General features: G+C 40.2%; 1 protein-coding gene across 2 annotated transcripts in view; it reads right to left on the bottom strand.

The window, feature by feature from the left end:
• The window catches only part of LRRC1 (leucine rich repeat containing 1), a 132,433-nt gene that overhangs the window by 28,322 nt on the left and 77,317 nt on the right, over positions 1-26,794 (bottom strand). For both annotated transcript variants that reach the window (XM_082729407.1, XM_082729408.1), the window contains exons 3-5: positions 20,277-20,355; positions 15,532-15,621; positions 154-210 (exon numbers count right to left, since the gene is read on the bottom strand). In XM_082729407.1, coding sequence (XP_082585533.1) covers positions 154-210; positions 15,532-15,621; positions 20,277-20,355 — 226 coding nt within the window. The remainder of the gene's footprint in view (positions 1-153; positions 211-15,531; positions 15,622-20,276; positions 20,356-26,794) is intronic.

Raw genomic sequence — 26,794 nt, 5'->3', positions numbered from 1 at the left:
TACCAAGGAAAACTATTAAGGGAATGCTGGCATCTCCCAAACTTTCCAAAAAGAATCTCTTTTTGACAAAGTACTGTAGTACTTATTTTTTTTTTAATACTTGAAGAAATTCATGTAGTACAAAATCCCCTCTTGTTTTGCCCAGAGACTCACTCAGGAAGATATGTAAGAAGATTCTCTCTCAGTTCCAGGGAAGCCAGGTTATAAAGACTAGAAATGAACAAGAGGAAAAAAATATAAGGAAAATTCCTGAGATTCTTCTTCCCATTCTCCCCTTCATAATATACTCCACAAATAACAATTCTTAATAAAACCTCATCACTTCCTCCCAGGAGAAAAATATGTATAACCACTACCCCTATCCTCATTAAAAACAACATACTATCTACCTCCTCAGTGTTAATATTAAAATAAAAAGAGAAGCATCATCAATGTAAGGCACCCTTATTTAAATACTTGTACAGTTGATATGTGAAAATAAGTCAGTAGTCCTTAAAGACAAACCACTGCTTGGAACCAAGATAGAAGCCAACTGTATGCTTCCAGACTTTAGAATGTCAAATATGTGCAGGTACCATAAAAAACAGTAATGCCTTTAATCTCACAAAGATCAGAGCTCTTCTTCCAAACACCAGTGAGAGACCAACCATGTTTGATAGTAGGCATCTCAGTCCAGAGGGTCCACATGCTATGCCTAAGATCACAAATTCTAGGGATGCCTGGGTGGCTCAGTCGTTAAGTGTCTGCTTTCGGCTCAGGTCATGATCCCAGAGTCCTGGGATGGAGTCCTGCATCAGACTCCCTGCTCAGTGGGGCTTCTGTTTCTCCCTCTGCCTCTGTCCCCCGCTGTTCCTTGCTCATGCTCCCTGGCTCTCTCTCGCTCTCTCTCTCTCCCAAAAACACATAAAATCTTAAAAAAAAAAAAAAAAAAAAGACCACAAATTCGCAGAGTACCTAGAAGTACAGTATGGAAATAATGGCCATTTAAATGCATTAAGGACACTTCACGTGGTGCCCAGAACACAAGACCGATTCAATAAATGGGAGCGGTAATGTTTGTTTCATTCCTATGGAACACTACAGTAGCATGCTTTTCTGCAGATTCTGTTGTCTCTCAGGTGTAATCCATGCCTACCAGGAGCATGATGAAAGGAGACAGATGTTTTCCCAGGACACTAATGATCTGGGTGGAAGCTTCATATGCAGTGGCGGCTCTGCCTCACCAGAAACCTCACATGCCCAGGGGACGTCAGCACGGGCACGCATTACTGATTCGGAACGTAACAGATTCATCTACTACTCCACCAGGTGCTGTACTAAGCTCTGCACCAATCCCAAACTCAAGGTTTTGCTTGTATCACCACAGTAATGTTCAAATTTGGAGGATTTTTACCATGTAAGCACACAGAACACAAGGAGTCAAACATTATCCCAACACTCTAATCTGCCTTAATCTTCCATTCTCCTTCCAACATAAAAGCCAGAACCAAAGCTGGTTTCATAACATCAGAAAATGTAAATCTGATTTGCACAAACAATATATATACACATGTGAAGACTGTTTCCTGGAAAATGTATCTTAACTTGATGAAATGCACAAATTCTGCATCTCCTCCAATTTTAGAAAACAATACTTCTCACAATTAAGGCAGAAGCAAACAAAACTCTTCAGAACATATTTTTTTAAAAAAACAAAATCCCTGCTAACAATTATGAATTTAATGCTGACATTCTTAAGAAAAAAGGAAGGCCAAAGTTGCAGCAATGTAGCTCTACCTTGGGTGGGTCATGCATTCACACAGAAGACAGAAGAATGGGAAGGAGAGGGAGGTGAGAAGGAATTACCTGGCGTCTATTTCAAAAAGCAACCTGTACACGAGGGTGACAAGTAAACACTGCACTGCTTTGCTTTCAGCTTTGGTGTAAACCCTGGCCAGTTTCACTGGGGAGGTAGTAACCTTTAGCTATTTTCACATTCGTATTTTAACAATCACTGATGAAATTGTAATTTTATCTGTTCAACATTCATTCTTTCACATCAATTTTGACGCATGAAAGGCACACACTAATAAAAGAAGGAAAAAGTCCTTGCTTCACAAACCTTACTGGCAGGCATCACTGAATGCCCTCTTTAAAAGTGGTCTTCCTGGGGTGCCTGGGTGGCTCAGTCACTCATGATCCCAGGGTGCTGGAAAGGAGTCCTGCATGGGGTTCCCTGCTTAAAGAGGAGCCTGCTTCTCCCTCTGCCTCTTCCCCTTCCCTGCTCATGCTCTCTCTCTCTAACAAATAAACAAAATCTTTAAAAAATAAAATAAAATAGGGGCACCGGGGTGGCTCAGTGGGTTAAGCCTCTGCCTTCGGCTCAGGTCATGATCCCAGGGTCCTGGGATCAAGCCCCGCATCAGGCTCTCTGCTCAGCGGGAAGCCTGCTTCCTCCTCTCTCTCTGCCTGCCTCTCTGCCTACTTGTGATCTCTCTGTCAAATAAATAAATAAAATCTTAAAAAATAAAATAAAATAAAATAACAATAAAAGCAGTTTTCTGCAGGCCTTGATGCGGAGCATCGTCCTGAGGCCTCCCGCCTGACCTGGACTACCTGACCACTCTCTCTGGCATGGCATACAGCTCCTCACACACATCACACTCTCTCATACTATTGATTAGTAACGACCCAGCTGGGTGATGACAGGCCAAGGACACAATTAGGAACGGGGTGCTTTGTGTAAATTCCATTAGGAAGGGCCAAAAGCACAATCCAAGTCTGGTGGGAAGCCAAAACTCCTGCCCTCACTCCACACCGCCTTGAGGCATCTCAGGGGCCCTCTATACTCTGGAATCTCTTAATAATTTCGATTTTAAAAGCAGCTATCAATCTGGGGCAAATATGTCAGTCTTACCTTCTTAACCGCACCAAGGACACAAGCACTAGCATAAACACAGGTTTATGTCATTTTAAAAACAGGGTACACATTTTTTTTTTTAAAGATTTTTTTTTTTATTTATCTGACAGAGATCACAAGTAGGCAGAGAGGCAAGCAGAGAGAGAAGAGGAAGCAGGCTCCCTGCAGAGCAGAGAGCCTGATGTGGGGCTCGATCCCAGGACCCTGGGATCATGACCTGAGCCGAAGGCAGAGGCTTAACCCACTGAGCCACCCAGGTACCCCCAGGGTACACATTTTTAAATTATCTTTACATTTTCTCTTGAGGGTAAAAGGCACAGGCCACAGTTACTAAAAGCAATAATGCTTGAGCAAAAATACTGCAAAAATGCCCGCAGACTTCCAACATTCTGCAAGTTAGCAGAACTTGCTAATGACCTGTTACAGTCAACGCACGGTTCCCACCACCACCATGCTAACACCCAAGTAAGCAGAACATCCTGTTAAGCAAAAAAGTTCTGATTCCAAAACTTCTTAGTTTCTACTGTTTGGAGGCCTTGGGGGAATGAGAATGTATGGGTGTTACAACAACAAAAAAACAGCTGATTTTTATAACTTTTCAAAATTCAACAATTAATTTAAAACAAAGTATTTAAAATAAGAGCTTTTCTGAGGCAATACTTCCCCTAACTTTAAACTATTTAAAATGAAGGAACTCAAGCATTCCATCAGGCTGTGTGGACCAGTGGCCAAATGTTATTCTGAGAAGAGTACATGGGGTCGGGCAGGGCGCAGGGGGTAGGGCCCGGCCCTGGCTCCACTCCTGGCTTGTCCCTCACTAAGTAGCTGCTGGACAGCCCAGCTCAGGTGCTACCCCAACCTACCCTAAAATAAAGATAATCATATCTACTATGGCAATTAGGGCAAACTACATTTTCCATTTTCCCATCAAGTCAAGACAGTGTTGCCCCTTATTTCCTTGAGACAGACCACAGCCCTGTGCAGTCAGGTACCTTCTAAGTGGGCCTGTTCTGCTACATGACACTCTACATCATAGGAGTCATCCCCACTACGGAAGACTCCCTGAAGTGCAGCTCCCAGAGACAGTGAGCTGCTGGCCCTGGCCAACTTGTAGAAAGATACAAGTTGCACAGTCCCAGAGCAAGTACAGAATCCTGCCAGCCCTCTCCAAATATTCTACTAACAGCTTACATAAAAGGAGACCAGAGAAATTAATATAAAATGGAATAACTAAATGAATGAACAAATGATCTCCCTTAGTCTTTCAGAATACAGCATGCATCGTCAATCCAGATGTCAAGATAGTGCCTTCCCATCAAGGGAACATTCAATGTAGCACAAACACCTCTGCCTCCCTTATAGCACCTAATGAAGAAAAATATGCTCCAGCAAATGCGGCACTGGGGGAGTCAGACTCAGTTCTGTCGGCTTCTGAGACCAGGCTCTTAATCCCTAGGCCGAGAGAAACAAGGAGACTCAACCTCCACACGTCTTTATCAGCCACTTCAGTTAAAATATCAGAGTATAGAGACCAAAGAATACGCCAGGTGTTTCTAATATTTTACATGTGAGAAAATGAGACACTGGAGATGCAATATAAGAATTACTGGTTTTTAACACTTCGACTACTAGCAATGATACCAGCAGCTTATTATATGATAGATATTGTTGTAAGCCTTTATAAGAATCAGTAGTAAGTTTTCTGGTTTTTAACACTTCGACGACTAGCAATGATACCAGCAGCTTATTATATGATAGATATTGTTGTAAGCCCTTTATAGGAATCAGTAGTAAGTTTTCCTTCCACCTTCCTCCCTCATCTACCCAGTTTCCCACCACGGAGACCCTTCTCACTGAAAATCACCCGTTTTTTTGTTAGTTACTTGTGTATTCATGCAGAGTTCTCTTTCATGCAAAGACAATCAAGTATCTTCCCAGTCTTCACATGCAATTTATCCCACACACATCTAGTACTTTGCTTTGCTCTGATTTTTTAAAAGATTTTATTTATTTATCTGTCTGAGAGAGAGAGACAGAGAGAGAGCACACAACCAGGGGGAGTGACAGGCAGACAGAGGGAGAAGCTGAGCAGGGAGCCTGATGCAGGACTCAATCCCAGGATCCTGAGCCAAAGGCAGACGCTTAACTAACTGAGCCTCCCAGGCATCCCTGCTCACACAGATTTTTGTCTCATTTCTTATTTATAAATATCTGTACTTTTTTTTTTTTTAAATAACTGCATAGTATCTCACTTCTATATACACCTTAATTTTTTTAAACTATTCCCTCATTAACAGTTATTTTACTCCTTAATTTTAATATTTGGCGAATTAAACTTCTATGCAATACTGCTGGAGTGATTTCATCCCCATCCTACAAAAACATGATTTTCTCTTCTTCCTCTAACTCCTTTCCACTATTTCTACCAGCAAATGGGGTAAAACAACAATAACCACCACAAACAACTTAATGAGCTCTTACAGAAAAAGAGTACATTAAAGCATTTCTTCTGAACACATTAATGCTTAATGTTTTATACAGTTCATGAGAGCAGGGACAAAAGTTATAACGTAAGTCAGAATGTAGGCCATCTGTATTTTTAGGATTCTATTTCAGGGACTGGATGAGTGGTTACTTTAAAGAATTTACATCTGTTCTCCACTATACTTGAAAAATCCCCTTTTAATCCACTTGGATTTTTTTTTTCCATTTTGGTAGCCAAAATCATTAAGAAACTAAAGAATAAAATAAATTGAGGTAGAACAAGAAAACAAATGGTAGTACACTATAAAACCATTAAAATATACAATCTATAAATATTCATGGTAATATTATTTGATGGGAGAAAACACCACAATTATTAGGGACAGGGAGAGTTTACATAAAATTTCTGCTTTTTAAATACTAAATTAGTATTTAAGAAAGCTATGGTCACAAATTTCTTTATGGTGGTTTTGCTCTAGAAACTTCTAAAAATATTTATTTTTGTTTTTGAAACAAACATTTTATAGAAATTCCTAGGCCTCAAAAAAGAGTAGGGGATGCCTGGGTGGCTCAGTGGGTTAAGCCTCTGCCTTTGGCTCAGGTCATAATCTCAGGGTCCTGGGATTGAGCCCTGCATCGGGCTCTCTGCTTAGTGGGGATCCTGCTTCTCCGTCTCCCTCTGACCTTCTTCCTCTCTTGTTCTCTGTCTCTCTCAAAAACTTTAAAAAAAAAGGGGTGGGGTGGGGGTAGGGGAGTAAGATTTATTCCTTTCAGGCAGCATGCACTAATATAATATAGGTAAGCAGCCTGGCCCTAGGCCTTATTAGTAAGGCCCACTAAAATTAAGGTCATCATTCCCAAGGGTAGCAGACACAAAATCAGACCCGCACCCTCTATTTCCATCTGCCTATGTACTTGCTCTACTTTTATTAGCAAATGGCATAATTAAATGTTTACTGATAATAACCATTTCGTGACTGATAGCTACGTTCTGGGCACCATGCCAGTCCGTTATATATTCCTTCTCCTATAAGAATGCTATTTTTTGAGGAGCAAATCTAAACAGAGTAGAGATATTTGGATATATTTAGACTAACTTATTTTTTGTTCTTTTTTTTTTTTTTTTTGAGGGTATGTTTCTTTAATGGCCAAGGATAAGGAATTTCGTGGAGACAGATACATAAAGACAAATGCCCCCAGATGGAAACAGAGGCTCCCAAGATTCTCAAAATTCTCTACAAGTTCCCAATGGAGTCTTACAACCTCTCAACCTTGCTCCCACTCCTCGTGGCCCTAAGGTCTTGGAGGCTCTGGCTATGTGTACCGCCTTGTCACCAGGTGAGTAACTGATGTGAAATGACTTTAGTGCGTTACTCATGAGGCTACGTTAGAGAGCATTTCCTGCAAGAATAAAGAGGTCAGCCTCCCAGATACAACCTCATCCTTCAGCAACACCAGGCTTAAAGTTGGCCTAAAGATCCATCACCACTACCTAATTCTAGAAAACTGTCATCACCCACAAAGAAACTTCGGGTTTCTGTTGGCCATTTGGATAAGACACTACCTCACACCAGTCAGAATGGCTAAAATAAACAAGTAGGGAAATGAGAGATGCTGGTGAGGATATGGAGAAAGAGGAACCCTCCTACACTGTTGGTGGGAATGAAAGCTGGTGTAGCCACTCTGGAAAACAGCATGGACATTCTTCATAAAGTTGAAAATAGAGCTAGCCTACCACCACACAGTTGTACTAGTAGGATTTACCCCAAAGACACAAACGTAGAAATCTGAAGGGGCACGTGCACCCAAATGTTTATAGCAGCAATGTCCACAGAAGCCAAACTATGGAAAGAACCTAGATGGCCGTCAACAGATGAATGGATAAAAAAGATGTGGTGGGTATATATATACAATGGGATACTATGCAGCCAAAAAAATGAAACCTAGCCATTTGCAACGACATGGATGGAACTAGAGGGTATTTTGCTGAGCAAAATAAGTCAGTCAAAGAAAGACAATTATCATGTGATCTCACTGATATGTGGAATTTGAGAAATAAGGCAAAGATCATTGAGGAAGAGAGGAAAAAATGAAATAAGACAAAACCAGAGAGGGAGACAAACCATAAGAGATTCTTAATTTCAGGCAACAAACTGAGCGTTGCTGGAGTGGAGGGGGGTGGGAGGGATGGGGTGGCTGGGTGATAGACATAGGGGAGGGTATGTGCTATGGTGAGCACTACGAATTGTGTAAGACTGATGAATCACAGCCCTGTACCCCTGAAACAAATAATACATTACATGTTAATACAGATAAATTAATTAATTAAAAAAAAAGAAACTTCATATCCATCAGAGGTTGTTCCTTATCCCGGCTCTGCCCTCCCAACACTTACCCTCCCTCACTCCCTACCCCAGGTACTGGCAACCACTCATCTAATTTCTGTCTCTATGCATTTGCCTATACTGTATATGTCATTTGAATGGAATCAGACACTATGTGGCCTTTTCTATCGGCTTCTTTTACTTAACATGTTTTTAAGGTTCATCCTGTTGTAGCATGTATTGGTATCCCAATACCTTTTTGGCTAAATATTTCATTAGATGAATATATCACATTTTGGTTATCAGTTAATCACTGATAGAAATGTGAATTGTTTTTACCCTTTGGCTATTACGAATAAAAGCAGCTATGAACATCCATGTACAAGTTTTTGTGAGGCATGCTTTAAATTCTCTTTGGTAGTGGAATTGCTGGGTTATATGGTAGCTATGTCCAGCTTTTTGAAGTGGGACCTGCTCCTTCAAGTGTGGGGCATGCATCTCTTTACATTCCCACCAGCAGTGGATGAGGGTTTCAGTCTCTACACATCTTCACCAACATTTGTTATTATTGGTTTTTATTAGAATTAGTGGGTCTAAAGTGGTATCTCACTGTGGTTTTGATTTGCTTTTATCTGATAACTAAAATGATGTTGAGCATCTTTTTATGTGACTATTGGTCATTTATCTTCTTTGGACAAATCTCCATCTTTATTTTTTTTAATTGGGTTATTTATCTTTCACTGTTGAGTTTTAAGAATTCTCAATATATTATGGATACAAGGCTCTTATAGGATACATAATTTGCAAATATTTTCTGCCACCTGTACATTTTCTTTTCACTTTCTTCATAGTGGACTTTGATGCATAAAGTCTTTAATTGTGATAAAGTCCAGATTTATCCATTTTTTTCTTTTGTTGTGTGGGCTTTTGGTGTCACATCTAAGAAACCACTGTCTAATCCAAAGTCATGAAGATTTACCCATATTCTTATAAGAGTTTTAGCTCTTACAATTAAGTCTTTGCTCCATTTAGAATTAATTTTTGTATGTGGTGTGAAGTAGGGGGTGGGACTTCATTCTTTCGCATATGGATGGATAGTCAGTTGTCCCAACAGCATCTGTTGAAAAAACTATCCTTCCTCACTGAACTGGTTTGGCACTCCTGTCAAAATCAGTTAACTATAAATGGCAAAGGTTTATTTCTGAATTCCCAATTCTATTCCAGTGAACTCTGTGTCTATCTTTTTGTCAGTACCACACATCTTGATCACTGAACCTTGCTAGTTACGTTTTGAAATCTGGAAGTGTCAATCCTCCAATATTGCACATCTTCTTTAAGACTGTTTTGGCTATTCTGGGTCTCTTATATCTCCATTTGAATTTGGGGCTCAACATGTCAATTAGTGCAAAACAAAAAAAATGCCAACTAGAATTCTGATGGGGATTGAGTTGAATAAGTAGGTTTATTTGGGGAGTATTGCCATCATAACCATACTAAGTCTCCTAATCCATAAACACTGAATGTCTTTCCATTTATTTAGGTCATTTTTACCTTCTTTCAACAATGTTTTGTACTTTGCTATATACGTGTCTTACATTTCTTCTGTTATATTTATTCCTAACTATCATTCTTTTTGGTGCTTCATAAAGGGAACTGTTTTCTTAATTTCATTTTTGGTTTTCTCAGTGCTAGCATATAGAAATAAAACGTATTTTTACATTTTAATCTTGTATCCTGTAATCTTGCTGAATTCATTAACTCCAATAGCTTTTTGTGGATACTTTCTATATAAGATCATGTTCATCTGCAGGCTAACCCATTTTTGAAAAGTAAAAAAAAAAAATCAGTGTGGGATTTGAGTAGAAATTGATAAAACTGATCTCAAGAAAAATATTTCATTAGCATGTTTTTTGAAAGACAAATTCACTTACACTTTGTACCAACATTTGAAAACTCCTTAAAGCAAAAGTATCCTTCCTGGCTTTACCGGTAGAATCCTCCAAGACATTTTAGTGAGAGTAAAGCAAAAAGTCATTGTTCACCAAACAGTGTTTTCAAGGGCCTATCTGAAAAGTCAGTATTATTCAGCCAGTGTCCTTAAAGCCTACCCAAGCCTGGGAACTCTATGAAGACCATAAGGAATGCTTCCCTTCTTGGCTGTTGCCTTCCCATGATAACTGGCAATTTCAGTGATATGTAGTCATTTACTTAATTTTACCCCCAGGGTTTTCTAAAAGGGATATAAAGAGGTCTTTATAAAATGCAAACATGTAAAAAACTTCATGACATAGAAAGTGCAGGTTCTTCATGGAACAAAGTAAGTTCAAAACCCCAGCTCTTCCAGCCACCAACAACACAAATCTGGGTGAACTATCTATCCCCATTTCACAGGCAAAGCTTACAAAACTCAGGATGGTTAACACTAACCACGAGTAGTATTGCTGTACTGATGCCGTATATGTGCCTAACAGAGCATCCCCCCCTTGTAAATGTCAGCAATACAGCTCCTCCAACTCCTCAGTTTCCTGCAACTCATGGTACAGCTGCTCTCACTGATCATCAAAATTAGCTATGAGCTTTCTCATTTTTGTCTCGTAACAAAAGCAGAAAAGGAAATGTGATAAATGTCAGAACTGATATTAAGAGGAAGAACCTTGGGATGCCTGGGTGGCTCAGTCAGTTAAACGTACGACTCTTGATTCCGAACGGGGTCCCGAGATCAAGACCCACTCTCCCCCTCCGCTCCTTCCCCTACTCTTACTTGCTCTAAAAAATCCTAAAACAAAGAAGCTTACCAGTTCTTCTGGTGAGATTTTTTCCACCCTGAAAATATATACTAAAATCTGTCCCTAATGGCTCCTTTTATCAGGGAAACTAAGCAATTATTAATGGACAACAATTATTCTTCATTAAAAGGTTTTAAGAGCAATGGAGATAGGTTTCTTTTTTTCCACAGTTTCTTCTTTCATCAACACTATGGCATTAAGCCAGAAAAGTGACTGCATAGGAACATGCCAATGTGGTCCTCAAAAAGCTTTAAGAACCCAACTGGGTTGCCTCATCAGGTTGGAAGCTAGCAGAGTGAAGGAGGTAACACTGTGCGTCTGATCCCAGGTACTCATTCGTTATGTCAGAGCAACACCAGGGTTGGTCTAGACACAAAGAAAGTTTAACAACCAAAGACTCCCCCACTTACAGCGTACAATATGATCCAGGTGCAAACACTTGAACACTGAACCCCTAAACCTCTATGTACCGATAAAAGACTAATGCGCTCACTGTGTGGGCAGTAAAGCATCGGTCAGGGAACCTGTGCGTTGAGGATCTACATCACCTCTTCCCATCATTGGAGAAGGCTTGACAAAAGAGGTAGAATTTCAATCATTTAGTGAGGACAAACCTCGGCCAGTTGGTAAAGACAGGAAACAGGGAAACAATTTTAAAGCTCATTGTCATGACAGGCTCTGAAGCCTTGCACTGGCTTTGAGCAAAGCGTGCTGGGTCTACATCACGGTAAAGGCTCCATGATGCAGTAGACAAGTAGTACTGGGCAGCAGCAACAGTGGTCTCCACACTTCACTTGAAAATTATTTGCTGCAGACTTTTTTCAAGCAAATATTAAATGCAACATCAATATAATCAATAAATTTGTGCCTGCCCTGGCACAAACAAGGATCAGCAAAGCCCACCCACCAGAGCACCTTTCTTACTCTCCACAGTGGCAAAGTTCACTGCCACCCCTAGGGACCTGAAAAAGAACTGAAGAACCGCCATCCAGCTTAACTGACTCCTAGTCTCTTCCAGAATGGGGGTCCTCACACACTTAAGTACACAGATGTACTTTTCACTTAATGTTCTTTAAGTAAAAAAGAAAGCATTTAAAAATATTTTATTAAAAATTTAAATAAAAAATCTTTTGTGCTGTCAGTGCTGTATTATGTAGCCAACTTTTTTGTTTTATGTCTGGGGACAAAACTATTGGTTCTAAATTATTTTAATGCTTGGTATAATGGCTATGCTAGGTGAAAAAAATTCTTCACAAGTTACACGGACTCTTTCAAGAAGAACCATATTCTCACCTTCATTTATTAAATCGTCATACTAATTTTTAAAAGTATCCTCTGCTTATGGCAAGATCTTTATTGAAATTCTGCTGATAAACCGTCCCTGCCCCCCGATATCAGTCACTTGTTTAGGAAGACTTATCAGAAGTTGCTGTGTTTTTGTATCTTTAACAAAAAAGAATTTTAAAAACAAAATCTTTTGAAGACGAGTTAGCATCTCACTCACTGTTAAACATCACCTTTACTTTGAAGGACAAGGTACCACACTAATGTGCCATCACAGAAAAGGGTCAGCAAATTGGGGACATTACAACTTTTTAGTAAAAGAAAAAATGTGTGACTTCGCATGAGGGAACCAGTGTGCTCCAGTGTGGTTCAAAAGATTTTCGTGATTATTCCTCGTCTCATTGAGATGTATTAGAAGGACTCTACTCTTCCAGAGACTTGCGTTATTAAAGTAACCACAGTGCTGGCACCTGGCCATGGAGTGTAGGATGTGAGCTGTAGTGCTCTGCACCCCTGGAAAGCACGACTGCTGTGTGATGCCAGTTTCCTCCCACACTCTGATGGCCAGGGCTCTGTGCTCCCCAGTGTTCCTAAAAGGGCACTCCAGGATTCAGTGGAGCAACAATTTCAGCTCTCATGCACTGGGGTGCCCAGGGAAATAGCAGCCAGCTCACAGGCACACCACAGAATACCTGACACAGGCACACCACAGAATACCTGACACTTGAGAGGGACACGGCAAGACTCCACATCTTTTAGCCGCTACGTGAACCACGAGCTCAGATCGTTCGGTTTCCACACTAGACAGCGTGACATTCCTTCTCAGACATTGCATCTTCACAAAGCTGGGTTTTCAGTGACAAAAGGCAACTACCGGGTGAAAAATCAGTGTAGAACGGAAAAAGAGGTGGTGGTGTGAGAGGCTGGGCAGTGCCCGGCAGGGACCTACATCCTACAGAAATATTTGGCAATGTTTAAAAATGAAATAAAAATATTTATTCTTTCCATTTATAGGTATTGCTTTTTCAAATAGCTACCAGGTTGTTAGGGCAGAAGTACTTAAGTTGGTTAGAGTTACCTATTTAATAACTGCCCCAGTTAGATATCACCAGGGCCACTAAGAAAAGGTTGCTGTGTGCTAGGAGTAGTGGGAAACACGGGACAGAGACCATAAGAGTGTACTCCTGTTCCAAATTTGCCATCAACCCCCAAACACTCCTCCAGTTGCCCGACCATTGGCAAACCAAACACACTATGGGACAGATGCTCACTGGTGGCCCCAGCTTTGAGGCACGGCAGTTGGCTTGCACCAAAGGCCTCGCACTCTTCTCCAGGCTGGACGCTCCTGCCTCTCGTGAGATGGCCTATGTCCTTGACACATCCATAGCTTTCCCAGTTTATGCCCAGTACTTGCTAGTTGCTGAAAAGAGAAACTGAGGTCCCATTTTCAGTGATGCTCAAAAGACAAACACTGAGGGGGCTGGGGCATTTGACCCATAAGCCAAGTTAATTTACACAAAAACTCTCATTTCAGAATCTACAAAGATAACAGTGACTCTGATCATTCAGATGTCCACTTCATGTCCTTTCCAAATTTTTTTGGAATATCAAATGTTTGTGCCTGAATTATAAAACCATACTATCTCTGAGTAGTTGTTTGGTTACTAAGTATTTGGTTCAGTGCTCTAGAACCATTTCCTCAAGAAACCATTTGGGAATCCCCTGGGAAACTGAACAATTGTTTTTATGAGGTAAGTCCATAAGTTTCAAATACTGACTTGCTTAAAAATGTAGTATACTTATGCATTTCCACAACAATTTGCCATTTCAACTGTTTCAAGGTCCTTTTCAGCACAGTCTAGGATGCCAGAAGTGCCCAATCTTTTCTAAGGAGTCTGTTCTTTGTTCTTTTCTACTAAGTGAAAACTTGCTGTTACTTTAGCGTGCATAAATCTTAAATCCAACAGGAAGAAATCACGGAGTCTCTTCTTTGATTAAAAATAATAACAATCAGGAACAGAAAACTTCCCTTTTCTCATGTTCACAAATTGACCTAATAGGAAATAGTTGATTCACTTATCTGCCTCGTATTCTTATTTCCTGGGTGATGATTCACCACAGGGTACAAATTCAAAGTGAGAGTTTGTTTTAGATGCAATCAGTATACATAAGGCCATAATAGTAACACAAGATGATTAAGTCTAAAATCAAAACAAAACACAACAGAACCCTTACTATTGACAGAATATGCAGATAAACAAGAAATCCTAAAAACACTGACAGAGTACATATACTAACAGAAAAGATGGAACAAAGGATATGTAATTTATTCTAAAATGATTATTAACACTTTCCAGTAAAACAATACAGTGGGGAGTGACAGGGGTACTTTTGTCTATAAGAATATATTTTCTCTCAAAGCATTCAGGCTTATTAAAAAGGATATGAACTGGGAGACAGAAGGGGTGAACAAGCAGGCAGTGGCAGGCTGAGAAGGAAAAGGAAGGAGAGTATCAAGGGAATTAGATTCCAGAGATTCCTGAGGAGGAAGGGGAGTCAGTTTAGGTATTTAAATGGCTACTACTATATTCATTAGAAATACATCAATCTTGACACAGCAAAAGCGGTAAGTCATGAAATCCACAGTATGACATTATTGTTTCCTCTGCAACAGATCCCATAAACTCAGAGTGTACTGGGGGCTTCCTGTCTCCTTCCCCTCCTGAGACATTAAGGACACAAATCTGCATCAGCAAGTCTACTGACAAATGTTTAAACAGCTTGCATCTCAGAAAAGCATGAACTTGCAGGCTGAAACAGGGGTCAGCCGGCTGTCTTCCGCCTGCATAGGAGGGAGAGGAGGGCAAACTTGTCTGTGAAAAACAGGCTACTTCCACAGACCTCTGGAGAGAGACCCTTTGCAGAACAGACATCTGTCAGACACACTGCAGTTCTCAAAAACGAAATTTCTGTTTTGCCTTAGGACTCAGGCAGGACAGGTGAGCACAAAGGAAATCTTTTATGACCCTGGGGAACACTGGTCCACCAGCTTTGGTCGGCCAGGTTGGGCTTTTAGTTTAAGTGGTAAGGCATGAATCATGAGCCTGACTTAACCCACTGCATGTCCTGGAGGTACGGAAAAGATCTGCTGAGATAATTAATTCATCTGAGGGAATGAGTAAGAGAACATTTTTATTTCTTGACATAGCCATCCTCCCTGACCTCTAAGCCAGGAACGTGGAAATGTACTCATCCCAACCCATCAGTCTTCCAGTTCCACACCTGCTCTCCAAACACACTGTCCCCCCTCCCCCACTATTCTCTGGTCTGTATGGACAAACACTGGTGGACACAGCCGTTGTTCAGTGGTACCCACTCCAAGTTTTCAATAAAATCGCCAAGAGTGATAGTTCCTAACACTACCACTACCTAATTTATTAGCTGCCTATACGACCGGCGTGACCTTGTTTGCTTAAGTTAACTACTTTGGAATCCAACAGTTTGAAGAGCATGTCCAAACAAATTAGGTTTTTCAGTAGTAACAAGCAGCATTATTGTTTTTGGCCCTTAAAATGTAGGGGCAACTGAAAGCAAAAAACACTGGAGTCCGGTTATAATCCTTCTTTAGGGTGAGATTTGAGACTGGATAAGAGGCTTTCTGAGTAGAAAAATCAGAGCTGTAAAAGAGGAGGCTGAACTGGATGCTATAAACACCCTTCCACCCTGACATACACAAACCTCACAAAAAACTTACTTGCCAATATTTTCAGGCAGGGACTGCAGTGAGATGTCATTTACAGAAAGGCACGTCAAATTCTGTAATTCAGGAAAGCTTTCTGGCAATCTGAAACAGCAATGACAACAAAATGTTGTTAACTGAAAAAGAAAAGTGCATGTACAGTGTAAGCTAGACATAAATACAATGAGTTTTGCCATATGTTAACTGAAATAACCTCCTATAAACTAAAGTATAAAAGGCATGTTTGCCTTGTCTTTCTAGACAGAAGACACTGATAAGGAAAAAAACCCAAGGCTTGATTTACCTAGAAGTACAGAGGCATGTTAAATGCTTGGTGGGGGGATCCAGAAATAATTAGAAAAGATATGCAAGCTCTCAGAATAAAGGAGAACAAATGCTGTGGCAGAAAGAAACAGGTAAATAGCTGCTGAAGCGGAAAGTGACTATGAGTGAAAACACTTGATTGATTAGCAGAAAATAAAGAGAAAATTTAGCCCAGAAGATTATAATAAAACATAGCATAGCAGCTTAATAATTTTTGTTCTGTAGATTATAATACCCAAGGCAAAGCTATGAATTACTCAGAAGTGATCAATTGACAGCAATTGCTGCTTTCTTAATATTTTTCTTTTAACTCGATTTAAGATGCCAGTCACTTGAGATTATTATATGTTTCACTATGTTCTACACAAAAGGAAATTTTTATACTTCCCTTAAATTCTACTGAAGAGTTAGGTTTCAAAATAAAAATATTCAAAAACTTGCAAAGAAAGCTCACTTTTAATATTTCTATGGTTACCTCCAGTTATGGAGGAAAAAAAAAAACTAAAGTTAAAAAGATCTTGTTGAATCTAAAATGCCAAAGGTCTTTATACATAAATCTGCAGATATAGACAACAGAACACATGACCCATTATTTTTGGAGGGGGAGAAGAAGGGGTAGGAAGAACTTCTTGCTTTAGCGATAGCCTCTGCATTAAAATCTTTCATTTTTTTTTTCTTTTCCTAGGTTCCTTTTTTTAAAAAGCAAATTCTAGGTTACTGTTTAACATAAAATATAGGTAATTCTAAGCTTCAAAAGCAAATCCAAGCCCTGTAAGATGAGAGTTCTAGGATTTTATTATTATGAGTGAGATACATTCTCAGGAATGGTGTTGAAACCTCTTCCATAGCATAACAGAGGTAAGATTTTTTATTTATACTTAAGAAGATACAACTACATCTGCTTACCTGAGTTTCTACTTAAAGTACATAACATTTTATAAAACTAGCTAAAATGATTTTCAATATAAAGAAAATGTCTTTTTAAATGGCCAATTTCCTTTTTTAACTGGCTGTCAGCATTAAGGGCTGAACCTGTAAGTGTGAGGCGGAAGCACAGACATCGGGCTCAAAGAAGGGAATTCTAGACTGAGCTACCACTCAGAGGCCACATCATCTCAGAAGGTCATTTAGCCTCTCAGCCTCATTTCTTCAGCCATAAAATAAGTAGGTCAAACTCAATAATGTTTCAGGTCCTTTCCACTCACAGATAAGTCACCATAATTCTTAAAGGAGTGCACCTGCCAAATCAAAAAGGCTTTAAGAAACCTCCCAAATGTGAAGCCAGGATAAAAACTGAGTAAAGCCTCCTACAATGTGGGTGTGTTCTGGTCCAGGGAGTTTTGAGATAATGCTAAAGTCATGTGTCAGCAGGCATTAGAAAAGGAAAACTAAAGAGGGAGAAAAGGGGATTAAGCAATTGAATGGCTTAAAAAAAAAAAAAAAAAAAAAAAAGGAAAAAAACCTCCAGGGTAGCATAATGAGTATTTCCCAGCTGCCTAAACCTACACGCTGCCTTAAGGATAAATAGCTTAGTTCAGTTTACTCCATTCCAGAAATTAAGGGAGAGCTGGAGGTAAAATGATAAACAACAGAGGAATATAAGTTAACTTTCTCAGTTTAATTGGGAAGTCTTGGTCAAGGTAAAAACTTAAATATAAGTTCCAAGTGTTAATGAAAAAAGTACACATTGAACATCTCAGAAGCCCCAGAGGGGATTCTGGGGAGTAAGTAAAGGCTTCCCAAAGAAATGTCATGCGGAATATACACCTTACAGGAGTGCAGAAAAGAGCAGAGAGTGAAACAAATGACCTATGAGCACTTTATAACAGCGAGTGTGACCTCTGACACAGGCAACCAAGGGCAATGAACGTGGAAACACAGGCCAAGTTCAGACACAGGAAAGGGGAGGCGGCCTAACACCTGGAGAAACAAGGACTTTACCTCGGGGACAGGGACTACAGAAAGGACTGAAGAACAGGGACAACTGTATAGAGGATGGTTAAGAAAAGAGACAAGACTTGAGGGCAGTGATGAGTTAGAGCTCACTAAATTTACTGCTTTTCATAAAAATAGATATTATTAGTAACATAGTCACTGAAATCCAAAAGAGGAAAATCAAAAATATTTTTAAAAACATATTTACTTCTTAAAAATACCAGATATGGGGAAAACAACACCAAATAGACATTCCCTGGTATTCCATACCCAGAAAGACCCAAGCAATGGATGATATGTATCCCAAATTTTAACCTCATTTCAATTTTCCTATTAAAAAAAAAAAAAAGAAGAAGAAGAAGAAGAAGAAGAACAGAGGGAAGTGGGAAGAATACATTTATTCTGAGGCTCTTACAGAGTCTAGAAATCATAGACATGGACCCACCCGGCTTAGAGGTACCTCTAGAACTTCTCCTGAGGACTGCCTCTGCATTGCCAGGTGTACAACAATTCAGGTAATCTGGCAACACAGGCACCTGGAAGCCAGTGATCAGTGGCCTCATGACTCAGCCAACAGCCATGAGGAGGGGCTCATAACAGTGCCACTCAGCTATGCCCAGGCAGGGTGCTGTGTCATACCAGAAGAAGCAAGATCAGAATCAGTAGTAGAACAGCGACAGGTGGCTCTATGTGGAGGAATAACCCCAAGAAATCCTCACAGTTATTGCTAAAGTAAGGAAACAGTGATGTGAGCAGAGTTTTTGTTTGTCTGTTTTAGAGGGAGAGTTGGAGGAAAGTTGAGACAGTAAATATGCTTCATTACTGGAGTGGAAAAAACATCCCTTATTAGGACTTCTTGGATAAGTAGAGGGTAAGCTCTCTGGGAGTTTAGAACTCAGCCTTACCCCACAAGATAAGCAATAGAGTATTTATTAACTACTTCAGTGCTTCACATGGCTTCAGAAATGTAGTCCTCACTCCTGTTTTGTATACTACTCCATGGTGCCTCCCCTCACCCAATATCTATCTGTTCAATGTTCCATCAATAGCACATGTGTGTCTTTCACTGCACAGTGGTGATTTATAAACAAGTATCTGTGAAAGTCAATTAACCTTTTTTTGTGTTTCTTTTTTTTTTTTTTTAACTTTTTATTTTTTATAAACATATATTTTTATCCCCAGGGGTACAGGTCTGTGAATCACCAGGTTTACACACTTCACAGCACTCACCAAAGCACATACCCTCCCCAATGTCCATAATCCCACCCCCTTCTCCCAAACCCCCTCCCCCCAGCAACCCTCAGTTTGTTTTGTGAGATTAAGAGTCACTTATGGTTTGTCTCCCTCCCAATCCCATCTTGTTTCATTTATTCTTCTCCTACCCACTTAAGCCTCCATGTTGCATCACCACTTCCTCATATCAGGGAGATCATATGATAGTTGTCTTTCTCTGCTTGACTTATTTCGCTAAGCATGATACGCTCTAGTTCCATCCATGTTGTCGCAAATGGCAAGATTTCATTTCTTTTGATGACTGCATAGTATTCCATTGTGTATATATACCACATCTTCTTGATCCATTCATCTGTGGATGGACATCTAGGTTCTTTCCATAGTTTGGCTATTGTGGACATTGCTGCTATAAACATTCGGGTGCATGTGCCCCTTTGGATCACTACATTTGTATCTTTAGGGTAAATACCCAATAGTGCAATTGCTGGGTCATAGGGCAGTTCTATTTTCAACATTCTGAGGAACCTCCATGCTGTTTTCCAGAGTGGCTGCACCAGCTTGCATTCCCACCAACAGTGTAGGAGGGTTCCCCTTTCTCCACATCCTCGCCAGCATCTGTCATTTCCTGACTTGTTGATTTTAGCCATTCTGACTGGTGTGAGGTGATATCTCATTGTGGTTTTGATTTGTATTTCCCTGATGCCGAGTGATATGGAGCACTTTTTCATGTGTCTGTTGGCCATCTGGATGTCTTCTTTGCAGAAATGTCTGTTCATGTCCTCTGCCCATTTCTTGATTGGATTATTTGTTCTTTGGGTGTTGAGTTTGCTAAGTTCTTTATAGATTCTGGACACTAGTCCTTTATCTGAGGAGAGCAGCAGAATTCCAGAGGAGGAGAAAGCCAAGCACGGAACTCATGGCTTTTTTCCAATTAACCTTTTTTTAAAGATTTTATTTATTTATTTGACAGAGAGAGATCACAAGTAGGCAAAGAGGCAGGCAGAGAGAGAGAGAGGAGGAAGCAGGCTCCCCACAGAGCAGAGAGCCCAATGCGGGACTCGATCCCAAGACCCTGAGATCATGACCTGAGCCAAAGGCAGAGGCCTAACCCACTGAGCCACCCAGGCTCCCGGAAGGTCAATCATCTTTGATAAAGATAGCCATCCATCTAGGTACCCCCACGATGGGTGACCAGGTTGTGTTCATGGTTTGGTTCTCAAAAAGGGTATCCTCAGTACTACAGACAGCAAAGCAAGCAGAAAGGTTACCTAGTCAGTGGGTTTCCGCTGAAGTCAGCTATCTGCAGTGCTTTACAGAATGAGATGCTTTCTGGAATTTCAGGAATATCTGTAGGAGCAAAGAAAACATCTATCATTTACCACCATCATTACTACTTTTCATCATCCTCAAGATGGACAAAAGTCACAAGAGAATATCTAGTAAGTACTACCTCTACCTAAATGAGGCATGGATTTCTAGAGTATTTTTCTATCTTTATTTTATATTTGCTTTCCTAATAGAAGATATATTCTTAGTAGAAGCACATTAAAGAAAAACTATGCAAGAGCCAATGAATGGACCTTATACCAAGTGAAATAAGTCAGAAAAAGACAAATAACATAGACTCAAATTATATGTGAAATCTTATAAACAAACCCAAAAACAACCCATGGAGAGATCAGATTTGTGGTTACCAGAGGGGGGAAAATTGGATGAAGGTGGTCAATGGTACAAACTTCCAGTTAGAGGACAGGTAAGTACTAGGGATGTAATATACAACATGATGACAATAGCTAACACTGCTCTATAGTATATTTGAAAATTGGTAGAGGAGAAGTGCTATGGGTTCTCATCAAAGGGAGAAAATTTCTTTTCCTTTCTTTCTTTTCCTTTTATTTTATCTATATAAAATGATGGAGCTGAATGGTAATCATTTCACGATATATGTAAATCAGACCGTCATACTCTCTACCTTCAACTTATATAGTGATGAATGTCAATTAGTTCTCAAGAAAAGCGGATGGGACCACCAAGTCCCATCACCCTATCAGAAGTCACAGATGGCATTCTGTCGTAATTCCCAGTAAGCTAGTTTTTCTTATATTTTCACATAGTTATATCAGTACACAGTATTCCAGAGTATGCATCTTTAAATTATGGGCTTTCTTCTTCTGGGTATAAACACAACAATTTGGAAAATACACAAAAGTCCAAAGAAGAAAATAAAAACCAACAGCATTTCCATCGCCTGGAGATAATGATTTACTTTGATGTATTTTTTTCACTGCCATCACACACATGCACACACACACAGTGTATATAAAAAGATTATATTTCAAAATACCAGATTCATGCTGATTTGGGCTTTTTTCACTGTACATCATTTTACAAACTTTTCTCCATCTTTATTTGTCCAGTTTGCCATTTTTAATGGCAGAAAACCCACTGCATATATTTTCATATTTTATTTAATCAATCCCTCGTTGTTAGACATTTAGGTTGTTTCCAAGTTCCTGATGTTATAATTATATTTATATCCATTTCTGATTATTTCCTTAGGCTAGCTCCCAGAATTTTAATTACTGTGTCAAAGGCATTAACAAGTCTACAGTCTTTGGTAAATACTATTAAACTGCCTTAGAGGAAGGCAAGTTTACTGTTTATACTTCCATCATACTTCCATCAGCCTGTACAAGGTGCCTAATTCAACACTTCTCTTCCTCCTTTCTTTCTCTTACTTTTAAAAACTGCCAATACTGGGGCACCTGGGTGGCTCAGTCAGTGAGCGTCTGACTCTTGATTTCAGCTCAGGCCATGATCTCAGGGTGGTGAGATCGAGTCCCGCATTGGGCTCCACATTGGACGTGGAGCTTGCTTAAGATTCTCTCTCATCCTCTCTCTAGCCCTCTCCCTACCCCGCTCTCACTCTTAAAACAAACAAACAAAAAACCCTGCTAATATTATTGGTAAAAATAGCCTGGCAACATTTTGTTTTATATTCCTTTTATTACCAGTGAGGCTGAATATTTTTCCCTATGTTTGCTGATCACTAAGTATTTTGATTTTGAAATGACCAAAATTGTTAAATTTCTCTTTCTCTTGGTACAAAACCTGGGGTTACAGCTTTTAGGAATTTAAAGATTTATTTTATAGCATTTAATTTCAAGGAAACATTTATTTTGGACATATTAACATTAAGAAGACCTTAAATAGAAAAGGTTCTCCTGGTCCCATGCTGTTTCTTCTACTAATTCTACAAGTACAAGCCGAGTCAAAACATACCTAATATTTCTCAGGTGGGAGTGGCACGGAGAAGAGAGAAATAAAGGGGGAAATGGATGCCCTGGTCCAGCAACCGCAAAGTAATCAGAAGCTACATAAACACCTTTAGTTCAAACTTCAAAGCCAAAATCATTTAAGTTTGTGGTAACATTCTTGTTACACTCCTCTCTGCCTTACATGGTCATATAAGGTAGTAAAGAACAAACAACATGACCCTAGTTTCATAAACATCACAGCTATACACACACATCCACACACACTTAAGTCTGGAATGGATTTTTTTTTTTAAGATTTTCTTTATTTAGTTGACAGACAGAGATCACAAGTGGGCAGAGAGGCAGGCAGAGGGTGGGGGGGAAGAAGGCTCCCTGCTGAGCAGAGAGCCCAATGCGGGGCTTGATCCCAGGACCCTGAGATCATGACCGGAGCCAAAGGCAGAGGCTTAACCCACTGACCCACCCAGGTGCCCCTGGAATGGATTTTTAAAACACCCAAACATTTGGGGGTCCTGAGGTACAAATATACTAGGCGGGTCTATTAGATGTATTACTTTATTTCACCTCAATATAAATTATTTTAACTTCCATTGTACAAAGGGGACAGTAAGGCTCAGAGAGATGAAATGACTTCCTCATCATCACAGGCCTATTCCACTGAGTGCCTGAGCCTTCCATGCTGAGATCACAGCACCATCGTGCTTAAGCATGAATGACCACATACAAATCCATCACAGAACAAGCACAGCTATCTAGGAAGTGAGGCAGTGACATGCTGTGGCCTGCTTTGATCTGAAAGGTGCTGGCTGGCCTGTGCACTCCATGACAGTCCCTCTTCTGCCACTGCTTCAGGCCTGGTGAGTGGTCTTTATAAGACTGAGGAAAGAGGTGTATGCATCACACCAGGAATGTCACAAGTGCCAAAGAAGGTCAAGCGGAACACAGAAGTACACATTTTTACATCAACTTGCTGCTCTATCCTAGACAGGGGGAAAAAAAAAAGGCAAGGAAACAGAAAGAGGAAAGGTATGTCCATTAGGTATCATCTTTAATATTCTTCAGAGCACTGGAAACATCACTGAGGCTTGGGAAGATGGGCTTGTCAGGGGAACACATGAAAAGTGGCTCTGAGAAACTCTCATCAGGCCTGGTCTGGAATCTAGAGATCTGAGGGTAACAAAAGCAAGTGCCAGAGAACAGCACAGCTGGACTCAGTCCACGCAGAGCTGACAAAGAGGTCTACTTCATAGGAAGGCATTCCCTCCTTAGGGTAACCTGCTCATACACACAGGAGAAGTAGCAGATCAGCAAAGAGAACACAGGTCTCCTTACTCTCAAGATCATTTCCTTCTATCATATGCACGTTCTGAACTTAAAGAAAGAGAATGTATTTGCTTGTGCAAATAGAAGCTTTAGATAAGGATAGCAAAGGTGTGATTTGAAGAGTCCTGAGTACAGGTGTGCTTTAGGTTGCTAAAAGTATTGGAATAAAAAAACCAAGGAAGAAAACATCTACTCGTCCTTAAATACCCAGCTAAAATGCCATATACTCATAGACACCTTCCATGGGTCCCAAGATGAGACTGGATTCACCTACTCTCAGGCTTCACCTTTGTGAGAGCTGTGACAGTTTTAATGATTTTGTTTGCAGTCAATCACCTTTATTAAATTCTGTGTTCATTGGAAAGAAAGACCTTGTGGGTATTGTCTGTTGCTGCTTCCCTAAAGCTGACACAGTAGTGAGCTTAAGCAGTACACAAGTGCCAAATGAATAATAGGCTGACGTTACTAAGCCCCTATAACAGTTGCTCTCTCATTTGAGTCATGAACTCTCCCCATAAGGTTAGTATTATATTCATTTTACTACTGGTAGGAACACTGCTTAGTCCCAGATCTTTGACAAGATGGAATATAAAGCTTTTAGGTTATTCTCAGCTGAAATCCCCTTTGATCCTTAAATGTTTTGCTCAGGACAAACAGGAGGTTTGAGAGCAAAAATATGAAAAAATATGCATAAATGCCACCTTCTCAATGAAACCTAGGCTGAGCACTAACCTCATTAAAAAACTAATTTGAATCCTTTCCCCATGCAATTCTTACATTCAATTTCCAAATCCTTCTCATATTCTGTAATTATTGTTCTTGGCCATCTTTTTCTGTCCACTCCTACTGTTATCAAGTTAGTTCAGACCTCAATCATATAGATGACTGGAATATCCTCTTTAACCGTCTTGCCCTGTATCCAATTTGTCCTCCATCAAATCCAAAGAGCCACAAAAGCAATCTGCACCAGTCTTCTGCATTTGCTAGTTTTATGCCCAAGCGCAAACTACTTAACCTACCTGTGCCTTGGTTTCCTTAACTGTAAAATGAGTCATCAACAGACTTTTTTTTTTTAAATTAATGTCAGCACATCATACCTTTGGTGCAACACAAGTTCAGAGAAAAGAGAAAATTAGACAAAGGAAAATTACACTTTGAACCAAAGAAATAAGAGTGGAGGAGAAACCCAGGCATGAATGGGACAGTGAATGCAGTGAGGAGAGGGTAAGTCTTGGGGACAGAAGGTACAGTATAAACTTCAGGATATCAATAATGGAGTATGTGAAGAGAAGGCTGAAGCAAGCTCTTGATAACAGACTACCAAATGCCAGGTTGAGCTATTTATAATTAATTTGCTAGACAAGGAGTTTCCTCTTCTATAAAAAGGGGAAATCACCTCTGGCTTAGGGATGTCCCAAGGATAAAGAAGAGTAGCACGAATAAAAGCACATGGCACTCTGTCTGATCTCTTTCATTAATATTTGAGGGAAACCAGTAGAGAGCACCACTGGTTTCCATTCAATGCCAAATAATCTGAGGAATAACAGTAGCATTATTAATAGAGATGAGACGATTTAGAGGGCTTTTGCCATTGTTTTAACTATCTGAGAAGCAGTAATGATTAATTTCTGAACACCTATTTACATAAAAATATTAAAAATAATGAGATTTTCATCTACTCATTAAGGAATGTACCCCCAAAACTTCTACGTCCAAACAACCACCATAGTTCAAGCTTCTGTATAAGGTGAAACAAACAAATTTTAATCATATTTTTCATTATTTCAAACTGGCTTTGTCTCATCTAATCTAAGAATAACAGCATAAAATTTGATATTTGCAAAATGTCTATGAATGATTATAAAATTAAGTAACCTTTTCCCTACAACTTTCTTAAGATAACCTTTAATTTGGACCCACTCTAAGCCATGATTATTTCTGAATCAGAATTGCCTCAAATTAGTGAGATATAATCGTACTTAAAAAATAAAAATAGCGAATCTGTAGTTTACCAATGTGACCGTTACTACAGTCTGTATACGGGAAATGGAAAATTACCCCTAACCTCTGTCAGTGCAAAATATCTTCACCGCCACCATATAACAATCCTGGCACCATTAGCCCCAGGGCTTCCGAGACAGACTACAGCTTTCACCACAGATACAATCGGTTAAATAGTAATTTAAAAAGACATACTCTTTCCTGGACATCCATTTGTAACACACCAAGCTGAGATTCTACCTTCCTCACTTTCCTGCCCCCCAAAATACAGAGGCTTAGCCCACATTCTTCAGTGGGGAATGAGGGCTCTCTTCCTACATGCCCAGAATCCTCATGGTAGACCACACCCTTCCTGAAAAGCTATTGCCATTTTGGGACCCCTCTAGTGATGGAGATAGACTGGACTGATGGATGTCTCAGGTTTCTGCTAAGCACACTTGAGTTTACAAACGTCCAGGGCATTTCCTTTCATGGAGGACTGTGCACAGACAGTCTGTTTCGATGGTTGTCATAGGCAGGCCCCTGGCCAGGGCGGCCTCCGCCATTAAAAGATGGCGCCTGGCTAGTTGCCAGGTTAGGATTGCCTCGTGAGACTAAGCGGAACGCCCAAAGAGGAAGTAAACAGCACTGGTTGCTAGCGAAGCTGTTGGTTTAGGTGCACAGTCTGATTCGCTCCCTCCTGTACCCTGCTCGCTGATTGGTCATGTAAGCGTATATAAGTGTGTAGACTTGCGGAAATAAAGAGAGAGAAGAGAGAGAAGATGCATCCGAACCAGGGTTCTTGTCGTCCTTGCGGGGCGAGGGCGATAAATGGCGCTGGCACCCGGGAACTAAATAAAGGAATCTTGCAAGGTAATCCGCAGGAAAGCGGGGAGTAAAGGTCCGCAGGTAAGCGGGGATGTTAGCCACGTTCAAAAATGGGAATTCTGTGGTAAAGCAGGGAATAAAGGCCACGTTCAAAAGTGGGAATTCCGCGGTAAAGCGGGGAGTAAAAATAGAAAAACCTTGCAAGGGAGAAGTCCGCAGGTAAGCGGGGTAAAACCACGACAAAGGTGGTGGGAAACTTGTACAAGACCGCAATAAGAAGCGGGGCAGCCTTAGAGCCAGGATTAACTTGTACAAGTCTGCAATAAGAAGCGGGGCGGCCTTAGAGCTGGGATTAATTTGTACAAGTCTGCAATAAG

This window comes from Mustela nivalis (genome assembly GCF_964662115.1).
Source record: "Mustela nivalis genome assembly, chromosome: 5".
Taxonomy (NCBI): Eukaryota; Metazoa; Chordata; class Mammalia; order Carnivora; family Mustelidae; genus Mustela; species Mustela nivalis.
This window is presented reverse-complemented; position numbering and strand designations above follow the sequence as displayed.